The sequence below is a fragment of the Pleurodeles waltl genome, chromosome 4_1 (assembly GCF_031143425.1).
Source record: "Pleurodeles waltl isolate 20211129_DDA chromosome 4_1, aPleWal1.hap1.20221129, whole genome shotgun sequence".
NCBI lineage: Eukaryota > Metazoa > Chordata > Amphibia > Caudata > Salamandridae > Pleurodeles > Pleurodeles waltl.
Genome location: NC_090442.1, coordinates 598,668,760 through 598,691,052, shown reverse-complemented (window position 1 = coordinate 598,691,052; position 22,293 = coordinate 598,668,760). Strand labels below are relative to the sequence as shown.

Genomic DNA, 22,293 nt, shown 5'->3' with positions numbered 1-22,293 from the left:
TGCTCTTTCTACAATATGTCACTTTATATTCATACAGAGTTTCTGCAATGGATTACTGACCAGTTTGGCTGTTGACAACGTTGACCTCTCTAAACCTTTTGTAAATAATTCTGTTATCATTGATACTAGTCCTCAATATAAAAAACGGTAATATTGATAAATGATGAGTTCTCATAATATCCCTCTTAATGTATCCCAGCAGCTCATAAAAGGCTGCCTCAAAATCTTGGGAAGAACTTGTGGGAATTTGCAGCTCTGCTTCCCATCCGGCAGTGAGTGCTGGTGGGGGGAGAGCTTGTGACAATATGAAGATGTGGATGTTGTGACCTATTATTGCCAGTGTGCCTTGATCTGCTACAGTATACTTCATGATTGATCAGACGTAGGGCCTGATTACGACCTTGACAGAGGGGATTACTCATCATAAACGTGGCAGATATACTACCCGCCGTATTACAAGTTCCATTATATCCCATGGAACTTGCAATATGGCGGACGGTAAATCTGTCAGGTAATCAGGCCCTTTGTATCATGTATTATATGAAATGATTTATCATTTAGTATCATTTACTCCTTAGCAGCGTAAGCAGTATTCCTTATTCCACCTCATTTGCAGACCAGCTTTAAAGTGTGCTGCACTTAATTTAGCCAGACCTAAAAAAGTATTTTAATTCTGTTTTTGAAGTAATCGATGCTTTCAAAATGTGCAAATTTTCTCTAACTTTGATATGTACGACAATGTGAGCATTATGTGGTAAACAATTTACCACTTTTCTAAATTTTCTAAAGTTTCTCAATGTGTTTTATTTTTCTGCAGAAAGGTACATATGCTACGGTGAACAGACGCGTGCTGTTTTAGCGAAACTAGCCAGTCATGGCAAAAAGATGTTTCTTATCACAAATAGCCCCAGCAGCTTTGTGTGAGTACACCTCTGTTGCAACCTTAAACTTTTTTTACATTTCTTTTTATTAAATAGTTGCTCAGTAGACAACAGATACAATGGTGGATCATTCGTACAGGATATATCAGAAGCAGAGCAGACAAAATTACATGTATCAAAGCAAGCATTATACATTGCAGAGTCACAACGAATCCTCTTTGGGGTATCTGCCTCAAAGGGAGTAGAACTACTGCAAAACTACCCTCCCTACAACCCATACAGTTTCCCAGGAAGTTAGTAACCCCTGTACATGTGCTACCCATCCCAGACCTTATCCCACATCTTAGTACAACATTAAACTTAGCAGCTTTGCTCAAGTGTCTGCCTAAGTTTCCTGTGGCTTAGATATTACATTGTAGCTACAAATGTTATATATATATATCTGTTCGATGGCATGTGTAGCTGCAGATACACATGCTGTGCATATCCCACCATCTAGTGTTGGGCTCGGAGTGTTACAAGTTGTTTTTCTTCGAAGAAGTCTTTTCGAGTCACGAGATCGAGGGACTCCTCCCATTTCGGCTCCATTGCGCATGGGTGTCGACTCCATCTTAGATTGTTTTCTTTACGCCATCGGGTTCGGACGTGTTCCTCTACGCTCTGTGTTTCGGTTCGGAAGATTAGTTAGATATCGGAAATATTTGACAGTATTGTTTGCGTTCGGTATCGGGTTAGTTAACACAGATCGACACCGAATTTTGAAGAGCTCCGGTGGCCCTTCGGGGTTTAGGTTCCCCGGCGGGGCCTGGTCGGCCCGACCACATGTGTCGACAAGACTAATGGAACGGACCCCATTCCGCTTCTGACCCAAATGCCACAACAAGTATCCTTACACAGATCAACATTTGGTCTGTAACTTGTGTTTGTCTCCAGAACACAAAGAGGATACCTGTGAGGCCTGTCGAGCGTTTCGATCGAGGAAAACGCTGAGGGACCGGAGAACGAGAAGACTTCAAATGGCGTCGGCGCCGTCAGGACACCAAGACTTGGAGGAAGAAGAAACCTTCTCCATCGCTGACTCGGACTCGGCCGAAACAGAACAGACACCGAAAACCGTGAGTAAAACCGCCCCAGCAAAAACTCACGGAAAATTCATCAGAGCCCAGGGGACGCCACCGCCGGCGGGCCATGGCTTAACCCAAAAACTCGGTGACCGTCCATCGGCACCGAAAAAGGGCACGCATGTGTCGAAGTCATCCGACCCCGGTCGAGATACTGGCACAGAAAAGACTCGATCCCGAGATACCAGGTCAGAACAATCTCGACATCGATATACCGGCACCAAGACTACTCGGCATCGAGAAATCGGAACACCGAAACACAAAAAAGTGGCTTCGGAGCCGAAAAAGATGGTGGAAAAAGTTTTGATCCCGAAACATCCGGCTTCGGATCCGAAAACAAGTTCATACACAGAAGAACAAGGGCTTTCCACACAAATGCAAAGCCGTAGATTCGGACAGGAACTAGAGGCAGGGGAGCCAGATTATACACTGAGAAGCCTCCATATCCAAAAGGAGACAGGGAAGATAAGAACTCTCCCTCCTATAAGGATGAAAAGGACACTGGCTTTCCAAGAGAAAGATAAACCACCACAAGCAAAGGTTGTAAAACAAGTCACTCTGCCACCATCACCTCAACGCTCACCGCAATCATCACCTGTCGCTAGCCCACCGATGGTGCAGTCTACAACACACACAAGCATGAGCCAAGATGACCCAGATGCATGGGATCTTTTTGATGCGCCTGTGTCAGATAACAGTCCTGACTGTTAGCCAGCGAGACCATCACCACCTGAAGACAGTACTGCTTACACGCAGGTGGTGTCCAGAGCAGCTGCCTTTCACTAGTCACACTGCACGCTGAACCAATCGAGGATGACTTTTTATTTAACACTCCGTCATCCACACATAGTCAGTACCATAGTCTTCCAATGCTACCTGGAATGTTAAAGCACGCAAAGGAAATATTTCAGGAACCTGTGAAAGGCAGGGCTATTATTCCTAGGGTGGAGAAAAAGTACAAGCCTCCACCAACAGACCCTATGTACATTACGCAGCAACTGACACCGGACTCTGTAGTAGTTGGCGCAGCACAGAATTCACACACCTCTGGGGATGCACCACCACCCGATAAAGAAAGTCGCAAGTTCGACGCAGCGGGAAAAAGAGTGGCAGCACAAGCAGCCAATCATTGGCGCATTGCGAATTCACAGGCTTTGCTGTCAAGATATGACAGAGCCCACTGGGACGAAATGCAACACTTTATTGAACATCTGTCCAAAGAATTCCAAAAACGTGCACAACAGGTGGTAGAAGAAGGCCAAAGTATCTCAAATAACCAGATACGCTTAGCAATGGATGCAGCAGACACAGCTGCAGGAACTGTAAATACAGCGGTGACAATTCGGAGACATGCATGGCTACGCACCTCAGGATTCAAGCCCGAAATCCAACAGGCTGTGCTTAATATGCCTTTTAACGGACAGCAGCTGTTTGGGCCGGAAGTGGACACTGCTATCAAAGTTGAAGAAAGATACAGATACGGCCAAGGCCATGGGTGCGCTCTACTTCCCACAGAGCAGAGGCACTTTTAGGAAGACACCATTTAGAGGGGGGTTTCGGGCTCAAACAACAGAACCCTCAACTTCACAAACTAGGCCCACATACCAGAGCCAATATCAGAGAGGAGGCTTTCGGGGACAGTACAGAGGGGGACAGTTCCCTAAGACTAGAGGGAAGTTCCAAAGTCCCAAGACCCCTCAAAACAAACAGTGACTTCAGTGTCACAAATCCCCAACACGTAACACCAGTGGGGGGGAGACTAACAGATTTTTACCAAAATTGGGAGGAAATAACAACAGACTCGTGGGTCCTAGCCATCATCCAATATGGCTATTGCATAGAATTCCTACAATTACCACCAAATGTGGCACCAAAAACACACAACATGTCCAAACAAAACATGGATCTATTACAAGGGACAGGGGTTTACTCCCTGTACTTTCTCATACCCAAAAAGGACAAATCTCTAAGACCTATATTAGATCTCAGAACACTAAATCTTTACATCAAATCAGATCACTTTCACATGGTAACACTTCAAGACGTAATCCCCTTACTCAAACAACAAGATTACATGACGACATTAGATCTCAAAGATGCGTACTTCCATATACCCATACATCCTTCACACAGAAAATACTTAAGGTTTGTATTCCAAGGAGTACATTACCAGTTCAAAGTGTTACCACTCGGAATAACAACAGCACCAAGGGTATTTACAAAATGCCTTGCAGTAGTAGCGGCACATATCAGAAGACAGCACATACACGTATTCCCGTATCTAGACGATTGGTTAATCAAAACCAACACACAGAAACAGCGTCTTCGTCACACAAAATACGTTATAGAAACCCTTCACAAACTAGGGTTCTCACTAAACTACCAAAAATCACACAGCCGTGTCAAATACAACAATACTTAGGAGCAACAATCAACACAAAAAAAGGGATTGCCACTCCAAGTCCACAAAGGGTACAAGCATTCCAAACCATACTACAAAGCATGCACCCAAACCAAAAGTATCAGATAAAATTGATGATGAAACTGCTAGGCATGATGTCCTCATGCATAGCCTTTGTCCCAAACGCAAGATTACACATGCGGCCCTTACAACAGTGCCTAGCAACACAATGGACACAAGCACAGGGTCAACTTCAAGATCTAGTGTTGATAGACCGCCAAACACACACCTCGCTTCAATGGTGGAATCCTGTAAATTTAAACCAAGGGCGGTCTTTCCAAGACCCAGTGCCTCAATAGGTAATCACAACAGATGCTTCCATGGTAGGATGGGGAGCACATTCTCAACCAACACAGCATCCAGGGACAATGGGACACTCAGCAGAAACAACTTCACATAAATCGGCTGGAATTACTAGCAGCGTTTCTAGCGTTGAAAGCATTTCAACCTATAATAACCCACAAATACATTTTTGTCAAAACACACAACATGACAACAGTGTATTACTTAAACAAACAAGGAGGCACACACTCATCACAACTGTGTCTCTTAGCACAGAAGATTTGGCATTGGGCGAATCACAATCACATTCACCTAATAGCGCAATACATCCCAGGAATTCAAAACCAATTGGCAGGCAATCTCAGTCGAGATCACCAACAGATCCACGAATGGGAGATTCATCCACCGATATTGCAAGCCTACTTCCAAAAGTGTGGAACACCGCAAATAGACCTATTCGCAACAAAAGAAAACGCAAAATGCCAAAACTTCGCATCAAGGTACCTACAGCCTCGCTCCAAAGGCAATGCGTTATGGATGAGTCATAAAAGCATTTATGGAGGATCTAAAAAGGATCATTCCACCAAGAACACCACCAGTTCCTTCGTGGAACCTCAATATTGTATTAACGCGACTCATGGGTCCACCATTCGAACCCATGCACTCTTGTGAAATGCATTACTTAACCTGGAAAGTAGCCTTTCTAATAGCTATCACATCCCTCAGAAGAGTGAGTGAAATACAAGCCTTTACCATACAAGAACCCTTTATACAAATACACAAACATAAAGTGGTTCTACGCACAAATCCAAAATGTTTGCCAAAAATTATATCACGTTCCACTTAAACCAAACTGTGGAACTCCCAGTGTTCTTCCCACAACCAGACTCTAGCTGAAAGAGCATTACATACATTAGACATAAAAAGAGCTCTAATGTACTACATTGATAGAACTAAACAGTTTCGCAAAACAAAACAATTGTTTGTAGCTTACCAAAAACCCCATACAGGGAATCCAATATCCAAACAGGGCATTGCCAGATGGATAGTTAAATGTATTCAAACCTGTTATGTTAAAACTAAAAGAGAACTGTCTATTACACCAAGGGCACACTCCACTAGAAAGAAAGGCGCCACAATGGCCTTTCTAGGGAATATACCTATGACAGAAATATGTAAGGCAGCCACATGGTCTACGCCTCATACATTTACTAAACATTACTGCGTGGATGTGTTAACAACACAACAAGCAACAGTAGGACAAGCAGTACTAAGAACATTATTTCAGACAACTTCAACTCCTACAGGCTAAACCACCGCTTTGGGGGAGATAACTGCTTACTAGTCTATGCACAGCATGTGTATCTGCAGCTACACATGCCATTGAACGGAAAATGTCACTTACCCAGTGTACATCTGTTTGTGGCATTAGTCGCTGCAGATTCACATGCGCCCTCCCACCTCCCCGGGAGCCTGTGGCCGTTTTAAGTTGATTGGAATTAAACTTGTACATTTCAAATATTGTAAATATAACGCTTTTATGCACATTATGTACATACATTCTTACTCCATTGCATGGGCATTATTACTATATACACAACTCCTACCTCACCCTCTGCGGGGAAAACAATCTAAGATGGAGTCGACGCCCATGCGCAATGGAGCTGAAAGGGAGGAGTCCCTCGATCTTGTGACTCGAAAAGACTTCTTCGAAGAAAAACAACTTGTAACACTCCAAACCCAACACTAGATGGTGGAATATGCACAGCATGTGAATCTGCAGCGTCTCATGCCACGAACAGATGTACACTGGGTAAGTGACATTTTCCATATATATGTGTGTATATAATCTCAAAATTGTTTATTTCAGGTACTGGCCCATAAAGCAAGACAAACACTTTTATCAACCATTACAGAAATCAATAAATATATCAAACATGAAAGTTTCACTTAAAAAAAAGATTAACACATGCTCATAAAACTAACAAACTAGTAAAAGTACCAAAAACTGTTTCACGAAAATGAATAATTCCATAAAAAGACGCAAAGGGAACAGATAAGTGCAGGTTGCAGAGTACGAAGCACAGTACACAGTTCGCCCAGATAACTGAACGATCAATCAGAAACAAGGTGTAGGTTGGAGCATTTGTATTTGTATTTAACAATTTTTCAGAACAATACTCCCACCCTCTTTCTGACTAGCCACACCGCATGTGGGTAACGGCTTACACCAAACACCAATGTCTGACTTGTATCAGACCGTAAAATACAGTGAGCCTCCTTGTATTGTCTGAAGCCCATAGAAATGCTGAATGGTTTAAGCCAGATCTGCTTCTGCCTGTCATAATCTTGGCGAAAGAATAGAACACGTTCAACATCCTCAATCCTATAATTACAAAACACACACACTGATGAATCACTACAATGGGCTTTTCATCTATTTATAGATTTGTTCACTAATAGTGATCCCAATTTGAATTTGATAACGCGCAAGCCCAGGGAGGTTGGATCATGTCCATGTACAATTCCTTAGCAGGCGTGGGCTTGAAGGATAAGAAATCAGCTACAAGGCCCCATGATCTGGCCTTACCACATTGGGCCAAGTTAATACTATTCCAACAGGCATCATTTATAATAGCCTTAGTGCTGGGGGTAATTAGCGAAGTGTTATTCCAGTACGCAGTCAGGCTAAAGTCATAAAGGTAAAGTTTAACATGTCAAAGCCATGGTGGGAGGTTGGACTATATATATATATATATATATATATATATATATATATATATATATATATATATGTTCGATGGCATGTGTAGCTGCAGATAAACATGCTATGCATATCCATTCCGACATATAGTGTTAGGCTCGGAGTGTTACAAGTTGTTTTTCATCAAAGAAGTCTTTTCGGAGTCATGGGATCGACTGAATCCTCCTCTTGGTTTCATTGCGCATGGGCATCGACTCCATTGTTAGATTGTTTTCTTTCTGTTGTTGGGTTCGGACGTGTTTCCTCTCACTCCAAGATTTTGATTCTGAAAACCTTAGAAAACCTTCCTATTCCTTGGTATTGTTTCGATCGCGTTCTCCATCTAGCATCGAACCGGAAGTACCATTGGAAACTTATTTTTTTTGCCTTTCAGGGCGCGTGCGCCCAACTCTGGCCTATTCGGGCCTACCGCGTGGAAAGTCTAATGAATCTGACTCCATTCCGATTCTGCCTTTGGTGCCAAGTGAAGTATCCCTATATAGACCAGCACTTGGTTTCTAACTTGTGCCTTTTTCCAGACCATCGGGAGGAAAACTGTGAGGCCTGTCGATCGTTTCGTTAAAAAAAGACTCTGAGATCTCAGAGCCCGAAGACTCAAAATGGCGTAAAAAAGCAGTGAACATCTCAACGTCACTGAAGAAGAGCAGGCGCAGACAGCAGTCTCCATCCGAGACACAGACTCCGAACAGGAATCCGAGGACGACAGACCCATCACAGCTGGCCAGCATGGGAGTACTTCTGCCCCTACACCCCTGCACAAAAAACATTCTAAGGCCTTGGGTACACCACTGCTAGAAGGCCATGGTTCCGCCCGAAAAAAGCTTGTCGGCGACCATTCTTCAGGGTCGGCGCCGAAAAAGGCCACTCCTCTGTTGACTTCGTCATCGAGTAAATCCATCAAATGCTCCATTTTGGACTCCTGTAAAAAAAAAAAAACAATCTTCGGAGTCGAAAATTCGGCGGTCGGCTTCTGAGCCGAGACCTTCCACAACATTTTCGATACCGAAAAAACAACAAACTTCGGAACCGAAAAAATCCTCATATACAGAGGAACAAGGACTTTCAAAAAAAATGAGAGAAACCCATAAAACCTCTGAGGAAGAGCTGGACATTGAGCCCATTTTACAAATTACGGATGAGAGACTATCTAGGATACACATTCATAAAGACACAGGAAGGATTGTTACTGCACCTCCTTTAAACAAAAAGAAATCTGGCTTTCCAAGAGGAACTGGACACTGTACAGCCACCAGCAAAAGTGCAAAAACAAAAGGGGAAGCCAATACCTCTTCATAATTCTCCTCCTCATTCTCCACAATTATCTGTCTCACCTCACACCAGTCCTCCACCAATGCCTTCTCCAACACACGCATTTTATTCACAAGGATATATGGCAGACCCATGGGAGCTTTTATGACCCTGGTCCCATCCTGGATAATGACCCAGATACTTATCCATCAAAACTATCTCCACCAAAAGATACCACTGCATACAACCAGGTCATATCCAGGGCTGCAGCTTACCATGGGGTAACAATGCATGCAGAGCCATTGGAAGAAGATTTTTTATTTAATACACTATCTTCAACATATTCCAAGTACCAGTGTCTCTAAATGTTACCAGGCATGGTAAAACACGCAGACCAAATTTCTAGCGAGCCTGTAAAATCTAGGATTATCACACCTAGAATAGAGAAAAATATAAGCCTGCACCCTCAGACCCAGATTATATTAGTCATCAGGTGCCTCCAGATTTAGTGGTAGTCAGTGCAGCACGAAAGAGGGCAAATAGCCAGTCTTCAGGAGATGCACCTCCTCCTGACAAAGACAGCAGAAAATTTGACGTAGCGGGGAAAAGAGTTGCTTCACAGGCAGCAAATTAATGGAGACTTGCCAATTCTTAAGCACTGCCAGCCCGCTATGATAGGGCCCATTGGGATGAAATGCAGGATATTATACAGCATCTCCCAAGAGAACACCAGAAAAGGGCACAGCAAGTGGTAGAGGAGAGGCAAGCCATTAGTAATAATCAAATAAGATCTGCCCTTGATGCTGCTGATACAGCTGCAAGGAGCGTAAACACTGCCATCACAATCAGAAGACATGCATGGCTGCGCTCCTCTGGTTTTAAATCAGAAATTCAACAGGCTGTACTTAACTAACCTTTTGATAAAAAGCACCTCTTTGGCACAGAACTGGACACCACTATTGAAAAACTAAGAATGATCTCAGATACTGCGAAAGCAATGGGCGCTTTGTACACCACACCATAGGCTAATTTTGCAGACCACAGTTTCGAGGAGGTTTTAAGGCATAATCCTCAGAGGCTTCCACCTCACAAACAAAGCAATCACATCAAACCCAGTATCAGCGAGTAGGGTTTAGAGGAACATATAGAGGTCAATACTTTAGGAATAGAGGTGAATTCCAAACACACCCTAAGCAATGACTTCCTTCCCTCCCTTCCACTCCACACATCTCCTGTGGGGGGAAGACTACAGCAGTTCCACTTTCATTGGCAAAATATCATCACAGACAACTGGGTATTATCAATCATCCGCAATAGCTATTGCCTAGAATTGATAACCACCCCTCCAAACATTCCACCAAGATATCACAAGTTGTCCCCAGAACATACAGTTCTGTTACAACAAGAGGTTCAATCTCTACTACTCAAACAAGCAATAGCATTAGTTCCACAGTCCCACTCACTATACTTCCTAATTCCCAAAAAAGTTGGCATCCTCAGGCCCATATTAGACCTCAGGCCCCTCAGTCTATACATCTTGTCAGAGCATTTTTACATGGTAACTCTGCAAGATGTTATTTCACTACTGCAAAAACAAGATTTTATGACTACTCTAGACCTCAAAGATGCGCACTTTCACATACCCATCCACTCAGCACACAAGAAAATACCCCAGGTTTGTCATAGCAGGAAAACACTACCAGTTCAAAGTGTTACCATTTGGCATAACAGCTCCAAGGGTGTTCACAATGTGTCTAGCAGTAGTAGCACCATACTTAAGAAGACAACACATCCATGTCTTTCCATAACTAGACGAGTGGCTAATAAAATCAAGCAATCTTACACAATGCCAAAACCATACTCTTTATGTGATAGAAACTCTCCACACACTAGGGTTTTCTATAATCTAGGTGCTATCCTAAATACTCAACTAGCTCTAGCGTATCCAAATATACAAATAATACAAGCTTTCCAAAACTTAATACCACTCATACAGCCAAATCAACAATACACGGTAAGATTTATCATGAAGATTCTAGGAATGATGGCATCTTGCATAGCAATAGTACCACATGCAAGGTTAAACCTGAGGCCCTTACAACAGTGCTTTGCACAACAATGGTCACAAGCACACGGTGAACTACAAGATCTAGTGTTGATGGACCGCCAAACACATGTCCCTTCAATGGTGGAATCGCAAAAACCTACTGAAGGGGCAGTCGTTTCAAGACCCTGTGCCTCAGACCATAACTACAACAGATGCATCAATGATCGGTTGGGGAGCTCACCTAAACAATCAAACCATTCAAGGTCAATGGGATATCAAACAAACAGCTACACATGAACCAGTTAGAATTATTAGCTGTGTTCCTTGCCCTAAAAGCATTTCAACCTCTTCTCAAACAGAAGAATGTTTGCATAAAAACAGACAACATGACAACCATGTATTATCTCAACAAACGGGGGAGGGGACATATTCATCTCAGCTGTCGCTTCTAGCCCAAACAATTTGGAAATGGGCTATTCACAATCAAATTCATCTACTAGCACAATACATTCCAGGAATAGACAATCAGTTGGCAGATCTCTTCAGCAGAAATCTCCAACAAATTTGAATGGGAGATTCACTCAAAACAACTTCAAAAGTGCTTTCGAAAATGGGGAACACCAGACATAGATCTATTCGCAACAAGCGAAAACGCAAAATGCCAAAACTTTGCATCCAGACACCCACATCCCCTATCCAAGGGCAATGCTCTATGGATCAGTTGGTCAGGGATATTTGCTTACGCTTTCCCCCTCTCCCACTCCTTCCATTTCTAGTCACCAAATTACGTCAAACATCTCAACAGAATACTCATTGCACTAACATGGGCACGCCAACCTTGGTACACAACACTATTAGACCTATCTGTAGTACCTCACTATTTGTTAACAGAAAACAAAGTTCAAATAAGGCATCCAAACCCCAGTGCTCTCAATCTAGCGATTTGGCTCCTGAAATCACAGAATTTGGTTATCTAAATCTTCCATCAGAACGTATGGAAGTAATTAAACAAGCACGAAAACCTACTGCTAGACAGTGCTATGCAAATAATTGGAAACAATTTGTTTACTATTGTTAATCTAAAACCATTGATCCACTTACAGCATCTATACAAGATATTGTATGCTATTTGCTTCAGTTACAAAAATCTATTCAGCTTATTCTTCCCTTAAAATACACCTTACTGCAATACCTGCATACTTACAAACTATTCAATATACTTCTCTAGTCAGAGTTCCAGTTATCAAAGCCTTCATGGAAGGGTTAAAACGCATTATTCCACCCAAAACACCACCTGTTCCTTCATGGAATTTAAATATTGTACTTACCAGACTCATGGGACCACCTTTGGAACCCATGCACTCTTGCCAAATTCAATTTTTAACATGGAAGGTCGCCTTCCTTGTAGCTATTACTTCTTTAAGAAGAGTTAGTGAAATACTAGCATTCACTCTTGAGGAATCTTTTTTCCAAGTACACAAACATAAGGTTGTACTACGAACAAATTAGTATTTCCTTTTCACATCAATCAAACAGTGGAATTGCCAGTCTTCTTTCCACAGCCAGATTCTGAGGCAGAAAGAGCTCTTCATACCCTAGGTCTCAAAAGAGCTCTTATGTACCACATAGACAGAACGAAACAGTTTAGGAAAACAAAGCAACTCTTTGTTGCTTTCCAACAACCACATACAGGCAATCCTATATCAAAACAAGGATTAGCAAGATGGATTGTTAGATGTATACAAACATGTTATATCAAAGCAAAGAGGCAACTTTTGATCACTCCTAAAGCACATTCCACAAGGAAAAAGGGTGCACTAATAGCTTTTTTAGGAAACATTCCAATGGTTGACATATGTAAAGCAGCTACATGGTCAACCCCTCATACATTTACAAAACATGATTCATGTGTTCTCACAGCAACAAGGCTCTGTAGGCCAGGCTTTCTTAAAAATGTTATTTCAAACAACTTCAACTCCTACAGGCTAGCCTCTGCTTTTTTGGGAGGACTATCTGCTTTGTAGTCTATGCATAGCATGTATATCTGCAGCTACACATGCCCTCGAACGGAAAATGTCACTTACCCAGTGTACATCTGTTCGTGGCATGTAGTGCTGCAGATTCACATGCACACTCCCTCCTCCCTTCTCCCTGGAAGCCTGTAGTTGTTTAAGTTTTACATTTGTACATATGTATATACATTACATTTGCATGGATATCTCTTTATATTTCTATACTCTATCACTCCTTTCTTCACCCTCTGCGGGAAAACAATCTAACAATGGAGTTGATGCCCATGCGCAATGGAACTGAGAGGAGGAGTCACTCTATCCTGTGACTCCGAAAAGACTTCTTCGAAGAAAATGAACTTGTAACACTCTGAGCCCAACACTAGATGTCGGAATGGATATGCATTTAAAGGTTCCCTTCTTGAATATATGCCTGGACTTTGAGTCTTAAAGCATGTTTGACCAATAAGGTCAGTTTAAAGTTATGGAATGTTAGATTCTACGCTGGTTCAAGGATGCTACAATGTGTCAAGTCGACCTTTTTAAGCCCTGTCTACAGAGATGGAATTGTAAGAGCCACCTGACACCAAGCACTGGGGACGTTTATTAGGCCAGTTGTTGTTTCAGTTGTCTAATCAATGGGATGGGTTTGCTTCTCTTCTCTTGGAAGAAAAGCCAAACTACTGGGCCTGGTGTTTGATCCCGTATTGAAAGCATTTTTTCCGAAATAATTAGGCTTTCAGCTTTTCCTGAGTCTCTGATAGGTTATGTGGTCTGATAGTGGCTGAATTACTGTGTTCCAGGTTTGTGCATATCGGTCATTTACGTTTGCTTCTTTGTGGTTTTTTGCCTCACCTTTTGGTTTTGAATTATGACTGCTAATGACCAGGATTATTCATTGTTTCTTAGCCTGGTAATACGATAGAAGCAGCATAGACCCACAGCCCTCCTCCTCCTTGAACCATCACTGGTTATTAATGCACAGTGACAAGCTGAATAATCCCAGGGCCTGGACAACATATGAAATTAACAGAGGCATTTGCAACAAATACCAAAGACAAAGTAGAACGTCCAACTGTGGAGAAAACGGATTGGGTGGCAATAGTGTATATGTATATATATATATGTGTGTGTATATATATATCCAAAAAACAAACAAAGTGCAGGAGCCCCGATTCCATGTAAGCCACACGTTTATTTCTCAATAATGCTGGCAGCAGAGATCACTTTCCTGACGCGTTTCGGCATTGCTGCCTTGTTCACCGGTGATTGCAAGTTACCATAGGTGCTTAAATATCATTCAGTCACGTGCCATTAGCGTATAATACTTCAATATCCATAATGCATCCTTTATAGTCTTTAAAACAATGGTGTAGTCTTCAGTATTGCTTAATAGCGTTATTTCACCACAGTTTCTAATTGCATATTTAAAGGTGCTAAATATTCCCGTTCATAAAGTGGCCACGTGCACTCCAGTATATGTGATTTTTAGCAACTCGCATTTCTTTATACTCACTGCCATGAATAGTCTCTTTAACAAGTGGAGAACAGGAACGTGAAAACTGTATTGAAGTATTATACGCTAATGGCAGGTGACTGAATGATATTTAAGCACCTATGGTAACTTGCAATCACCTGTGAACAAGGCAGCAATGCCGAAACGCGTCAGGAAAGTGATCTCTGCTGCCAGCATTATTGAGAAATAAACGTGTGGCTTACATGGAATCGGGGCTCCTGCACTTTGTTTTTTGGATCAGTTTCACGGGATTCTCCGTTCCCGTGTTGTGGAGCTGCCCTGCAGAGTTGGAGGCCCCCTTTAACGGAGTTTGCTGTGTGGAATATATATATATATATATATATATATATATATATATATATATATATATATATATATATATATATATATATAAAGCCATGCGTAATATTCTCCTGTCTTTAAATGACTGAAGAATTAATACGTTGGTCATTGATGTAAGAGGGACAAAAAAAGGGGCAAGTGCAGTTAAAGCACTGGGAAGCCTGAATCGTGTTCAAACTGCTGCGGTCACCATAGCACCTTCTTTTTCTGTCTGTTGCTGTTTGAAATATTAGTGCAAACATGTTGTTGAACGAACTTTGGGATAGCATTTTTGAATGAGTCTCATTTCGGCGTTCTTTTACAGTAAATCTTTTTGGGGAAAATTTAAAGTTTGTATTCCTTAGGATTGAAAGAAAAAACTTTTTGTCTGATATTTAAGGATACAAACATGACAAAACTAAATGTTTTTGCATTGTGACATTTCTTAAACAGTGTTACAACGTAGGGCATCTATAATAACACATACATGTTTTCCTTTGCAGGGACAAAGGCATGAATTTCATTGTTGGAAAGGACTGGAGGGACCTTTTCGATGTTGTAATTGTGCAGGCCGACAAACCAAACTTCTTCAACGATAAGCGGAGGTAAACATCCACTGAGATAAAGAGGTTTGTTTGGGTAAGGTGGAACCAGAAGGGGTTGTTGAAATTATTGTTCCTAATCTGTCGCTCCTGTGATTATGACATTGAAATGATCTACGCTGTTCCAATAGCCCTGGTTGGCTGAGAAATGGAAAGGATAGTTATTTTACCGGCTATGCAGGTTTTTGACATGCTGAGGAACATTTTTTTTTTTTAAAGTGATGGGTTCATTTTTTTTTTTTTAGATTAATGTAAATTGCCAATAATTACTCTTGTAGTCCGGGCCATCTTTTTTCGCCCACTGTATCGCCTCAAGTAGGAACCAGTCATGTGCAAATCAGCCAGGGTCCTTCTCCAGTAGGCGTAGTCCAGACTAAACTGCAGATCAGATCCTTTTTGAACGGGAACACAAGCAAACTAGACCATTTTCGGCCTATTTCCTTCAGCAGAGTGCCGGTTGAGTCCTATGGCACAGTGAGCTTAAAACATGTTTGGGATACCTGCTGCACCTAGGGCTTCACACTGAGGCAAACAATAAGAGATGGGTGAATTGCTTGAATTAATCTCAGCTACTTGTGAATACCCCGAGCTGCAATCCAGTACATCTTTTCTCGCCTACTGTGGCACCTCAGGTAGAAAGCAGGCAGATGGAAATCAGCCCTGGTCCTGCGTCAGGAAACAGTCCATCCTGGACTGTCATATCAGACCCCCTGAATTTTCCTTGCCCATTGAGACAAGGAATTCTTCCAAATGTTGGTAGTTTTAAAACGCTGCGTGCAAAGTGGCATCTGTTACTGCTTTACATTTATTTTGTAAATGGATGTTTTAACTACTATAAGAAGATAAATATATAAAGATATTTTTGCCGTGAGTGATCTTTCAAAATGCTTGTTTTCCTTACTAAATGTAATCCATGTAAATAGTTTACGTTAAAATGCAGACCATATTTTTTCCTTTTAGCCTCTTTATTCTTTTTTACTGCAGTGTGTCTACCTCTTTTTATGTTTGATAGTATTAATGCGACAAATCCTTCTGGAGATGTTAGCAGAGAAGGAACTCTGAAATGTCTTTCTTTGGTTAAGCGAAGGAAGAATGCCAGAGTTGAGTCTGTGCACACTGTGTTTGCACCTCTAGTTTTCATTGGGGGGATTGGTAGAAAGACAGCTCGTTTAGATAAGTAATGAAACAGGCATGGTGACATACAGCCCATGTACATTTGAAGTTTAGCATCAGTGTTCTGATTGTGCTGTCATCCATGTCAAAGTTAAGCAGCTCGTATTTGCCGGGTAAACGTATTGCAAGGGGCCTTTCAAGTTTCTACTGAAGTGAGAACATAAAATCACAGAGACTAATGGAATTTCTTTTTAAATTCATAATTTATTGTATCCACTAATACTATGCCAAGCCAATAGGATACGCCTTTGGAAGAAGGAAAAAAATAAATTGCAAATATCAAATGTTGGTTCGGTGTTTAAAATTAGATCTGTTAGAGTTAATGCATGTGACCTGTAGTGTGCAGCTCACGTTTCCTAACTTCGACCCATACATCAAATACAATATTTCTAGTTCTGGATTTTCTTTTAACAAATCATTGCAGCCTTTTCTCCATTTGACCTAAATGAAGTACCGTAGTTGCCAAACAAAAACCCAGGAATGCTTACTGTTGTGCACTGTACACGGCGACTTCCAGAAGCTCTACAGGTGACACGTTCGTGTTAGAGAGGGGCTACAGAGCGGCAAAGCACCATATGGCTGATTACACTAAAGAGGCCATGGATTGGATATGCATGCAGAGTGAACTGTTGTTACATAGTGAGTGGTGTTTGTTGCAAAGTTTGCAAGTATTGGCTTAGTTTGGGAAGATAATTCTTCCATCACCCAACAGAAGTGATTATTCCAGGGATCCACCAAGAAATGGGCTCTGGAATTCCACTGCTTGTTCCAGCTTAAATATGATTTCCTTTACAGAAGTGTTGAATAGAGCCTGAGACTTTCTGGCATCAATCAATCATTCATCTGTCTGTCGATTTGCTCCTGTATTTCTTTCCCAAGCCCAGTGTCTGTGTTATTCTGTGTTACCCTGCTTGTGTGTAGTCTCTGTGTATGCATCTTTATGTCTGTTTTGTTTGGTGAACCTCTGTGCCTGTACATTTGATTTGTGTCCTGTGGTGGATGTATACCGGATGTTCTCCAGGCATGAATGTGCATAGGTATGATGGTCTGTAGGGAAGAATGCCAATAGGACTATGTGCATGAGTAGTCCTGGGCATTCTGATATGTGTGCTGAATTGGCTATATTTTTGGTTTGTATGTGTAGGAGCATGTTAGTTTGGTGTATGTGTGGAGATACTTGTGTGTGCATGGGTATCTGCAAATGTCTTATTCTGCATATTTTCATCTATTTGTAACCAATGTACATTTTTGCATGGATGTTGTGTGTCTAAAAGTGCATGCACCACATAAAAATTAAACTGCATTTTCCCTTCCTTACACAACCCTTTTGTGTTATTGCCACCTCTTTATTAGAATTAAAAATCTCCTAGCTATCATAACGGAAAGTTTCAATTCTATTAAGGACTTGGAGGTGAGGATTATACTTATCCTTTCTTCACTTTATTGAATAGCAGCCATTCACAGTAACTTTAATAAACTACGATTCCCATGAAACCTTGGGAATCAAAATGTAAAGAAAAACATCCAATAGGAAGCAGGTGCATAACATATCCAGTCCGATAGTAGTCCTGAACTTAGTCCATCATCTGTTTCTCCCCCTCCTCTTTCGTCGTGCGAGACATGCCGTGATTCATTTCTATCCATCCTGTTTAACCGTCTCAGTTCCTAAAAAGAGAAGATAATTAAAAAATAAAAAAAAAGTTGGAATTTCAAAAGAAAAAAACCTTGCAGAAAGAACACCAGGTGTTAAATTCATAAAATGCAGTACATGAGAAATCACCATAAGAACCAATATGAATAAATAATTAGATTAGTACTTACTAGATACAGGGAGGGTACTTTTTGAATTAAGAAAAAACTAGGGCGGGATAACACTCGCTTCCGAGTCCTTAATAGAATTGAAACTTTCTGTTACGATAGCTAGGAAATTTTTCATACTATGTCAGGACCAGAGGCGAGGATTATGCTAGTTCAAAGCATGTCCGCAGCTAATTGAGCCATGTCAAAAGCTGGTCTGAAATAGAATCTTTTGAACGTCGAGTCCGAAGGCCAGTCTGCTGTGTTCATGATATCTTCCAATTGAGCACACCTTAGAAGCCATGGCTCCACATATGTAATGAGCACCAAAAAGGTATAAATTGATTCCAGCTTCTTGCATCACCCAACGGACCCAGTAAGCAATAGTGGGTGAGGATACCACATTATCTTGCTTCCGTAAAGCAATGAGAAGCTGCTGTTGCCCAGGGGGATGAAATTCGGAAGGCATTTCCTCATACACTTATGAGGCAACCAAAAACACATAGCTTTGGGAAGTCTGGGAAAGCAGGATAAGAGATCACTCTGGTATTACTTTTTGTCTGCTTACTTTGAAGGAAATTCCAGATAGAGAAAAAGTCCTATTTGAAATATCTAAGGCATAGATATTTGAGACTGTTCTGCAGGATATAAGACAGAGAAGTCATAACCGCTTAGCTGAAAGCACCTTTCTGGACTGATATTGGTTAGGTTGCCAGGACAAAAATAGATTCAATACTTGATTGACATCCCAAATGGATAAATAGCAAGGTTCTGGTGGAATGGAAAGTCTGATTCCTTGAAGGAGTCGACACACAACCCAGTGTTCTCCCAAAGGAGAGCCGTCCACCATGGAATGTCCAGCTGAAATAGCTGATCTAAACAAATGATATGCCAGGCCCTCTGTAGTGAGGCTGGCTAGAAAGTTAAGTACATGTACTACATCAGTGCCCACGGGATCGAGATGTCTTCTCAAACACCAACGGGACCATCGAACCCATGCTGATCTGTAGCGTTTAGACGTCCTGGGGGCCCATGCTTTAGAGAAAAGCTCTTCAGCTTGTTGCGAAAGGTCCGGTACTGACCACTGGCCCCCTGAAATTCGCCACGCCATCAGAGATAGAGATCCCTTCAGAACCACTGGATGCGGAATATGGTCCAGATTGAGGAGAATCAAGGGAAATAGAGGGTGTCGGATTGGAGAATCCCAAGAAAGTTCCAGAAGAACTAGAAACCAAACTTGAGACTTCTGAATGGGTGTAATCAGGACAAGATTGGCCTGTTGGCATCTGACTTGAGCGGTTGTTCGAGTAATCATCGCAAAAGGAGGAAAAGTGTATCTGCTCTCTTGGCTCCAGTCTTGTAGGAAAGTGTCAGTGGCTGTCGCCAGCGGATCCAGCTTCCAGCTGAATAATCTGGGAAGTTGATGATCAAATATGGATGCAAATAGATCTACCGAAAATGGACCCCCCCAGATACTGGAGGTGTGAAAATACATCTGGATGGAGCTTCCACAAAATGGAATCTCGGAAGTGTCTGGAATAGAAATCCGCACTTTGGTTCTGTTTGCCTGGAAGGTATTGAGCTGTGACCGAAATTTGGCAATCTAGGCAATATTGCCAAAAACTGGTTGCCAGGTTGTAAAGGGTTTTGGAACATGTGCCTCCCAGGTGACTGATACAGCGGACCGCTGATATGTTGTCCATTTTCAGGATAACACATGACTGAATTGAATCTTTGGTCTAGCACTTATCCGCAAAAGTTCCAGCTAAAAGCTTCAGAAACTTTATAAGCAAGTTTTGTTCCTCCGGAAACCATAGTCCTCCAGTGGAAAAATCTCCACACCACGCGCCCCAACCTGATGTGCTGCCGTCTGATTCTATGATGAGATCCGGGGCAGGGCAAAAGATTGCTTTCCCGTTCCAGGGCTCCATGTGTGAAAGCTACCAACAGATCTCCTCTTGTGATTCCTCCGAGAGAAGGACTGTTTGAGAGTATGTCGAACCACTGCAAAGACGTGCAGCTTTTAGACATTGTAGAGCTCGATAGTGGAGAGGGCTGGGAAAAATTGCCTGGATAGAAGACGAGAGGAGTCCCACCAGGTGAACTATTTGCCGAAGTGAAACATGTTGCTTGGCCAAAGTGCACTGCAATTCGTGATGAATCTTTGTCATTTTGCGAACTGGGAGACTTAGCATGGCAGAGACTGAATCTATGATGAAACCTCGAAAAACTTCTTTTTGAGAAGTCAATAGCAGGGATTTTGACCCGTTTATGACAAAACTGAGCTTTTGTAGTAAGTTGACAGCCACCTGTAATGTGAAGGAAAGTTTTCTGGGACACTAAGCCAAAAGTAGTAGGTTGATGAGGTATATAATTAGGCCTATCCCCTGCACCCTAGGGTGTTCCACCACTGGTTTAAGAACCTTTGTAAAGCACCAGGGTACTGAGGAAAGACCGAACGGAAGGGTCGTGAATTCAAAAGTTTGGTTTCGCCAGATGAATTGAAGAAAACACCTGTGCAGTGGGAATATAAATATAATCAGATAAGCGTAGTTTAAATTGAGACACATTAGCCAGTCAAAAGGATGTAAGACATTGCAAAAGAGGTGAATCCCTTCCATTTTGAAATGGCGGTAAATCAACCATTCGTTGAATTCACGTAGATTGATGACTGGTCGTTGACCTCCGTTGGCTTTGACGACCAGGAAACAGATTGCTGATGAACCCGGGAGAATGTGGCATTGCTGGGGAAATAGCACCTTTGTCTAGCAATGCCACAACCTCTGCATCTACCAAAATGGCATCTTAAGAGGAAAAAAGAAGGGGTTGTGGACGGAAGTCTTATATGAGGGTGCCATAAAATTCTATCTGAAAACCTCTGATTGTTTGTAAGACCTGCACATCCCTTGTGATTGACTCCCAGGTCTGGGTGAAATTCACCAAGCGGCCCCCTACTTTAGAAGGGATAACACTTACTGGGATAGGAGGCAGCGGATGTTCCTCTTCCAACTCGACCTCAGAAACCCCCGGCCTCTTGTTAGGTAAAAGTTGGCGAAGCAGGTCTGATCTTTAAATTGTCCTTGTGGGGGAGCCTTCTCCCATAAAAGAGTTCTGTACTTGAGATGGCCGGCCAAGCGGCCCCTGCCCGACCGGTCCCATGGAAAATTCGGGAGGGAAAGACTCTTTTGATCGAAGTTTGTGCCTTATCTAATAATGTAAATGTTTTCACAAACCTTCCCAGTTCTTTAATGATAGGTTCTCCGAATAAACCTCCTTGAGCCACAGCCCCGGCTTCGGAATCAGCCAGGTCTTCTAGCGTAGGGTCTCGTTTAATAACAAAGAGCGGCAACACTGAGTTGAAAGGCCACAATTTGCATTGCCCAGGAAAATAATAGCGTCTGCCGCCAAACCTGAGAGAATCTCTGGAGATATCAAGGAACCTGAGGTTTTAGCATCCTCAGCCATATCTAGGATTTTTGTTAACTGGCCAGGACATCCAGTTTATCCTGACATGCACACCATAATATATACATTTTCTTTTTTGGGTCTTTAATACATTTTTGTAGGAATGTGGACATTATGGGGTCCAATTCAGTCGGGGCACTCAGCTTGAAGGCAGTTATGGGATTTCAGGATGCATCCCGCTACATAATTCGTGACATTGTCGGACAGGGCACATTCAGAAGACCGAGGATGAACAATTTCATTGGGATCCAGCATATCCGAAACTTCTGGTGCAGAATCCTGAGGTGAAGGCTGAGAAGAAGGAAGCCAAGGTCTAGATGGACTGGCATCGTCATCTGGATCACAAGAAGAATCAGTGTACTTATGGACTGGGGAGTGGGGAGATTGAACAGCTAGAAGACCTGAGGGAACAAGGGAAAGAGAGTGTTCTAATTGGGTCAAAAGAGAATGTTTGACACAGTCAAAAACATCTTGATCAACTCCTGCATCACGACAGCGCTTTGCCAGAGTTGTTCCATTCGATGAAGGCTGGGAGTCATTTGGGGGTAAAGGAGGTGCTGAGGGAGTTAGGGTAGAAGCTGATAGCTGGGCGCACTCATGTGCGAT

General features: G+C 42.2%; 1 protein-coding gene across 2 annotated transcripts in view; it reads left to right on the top strand.

The window, feature by feature from the left end:
* Positions 1 to 22,293, top strand: part of NT5DC3 (5'-nucleotidase domain containing 3) — a 390,067-nt gene that overhangs the window by 247,778 nt on the left and 119,996 nt on the right. For both annotated transcript variants that reach the window (XM_069228992.1, XM_069228993.1), the window contains exons 8-9: positions 818 to 920; positions 15,154 to 15,255. In XM_069228992.1, the coding sequence (XP_069085093.1) occupies positions 818 to 920; positions 15,154 to 15,255 (205 nt within the window). The remainder of the gene's footprint in view (positions 1 to 817; positions 921 to 15,153; positions 15,256 to 22,293) is intronic.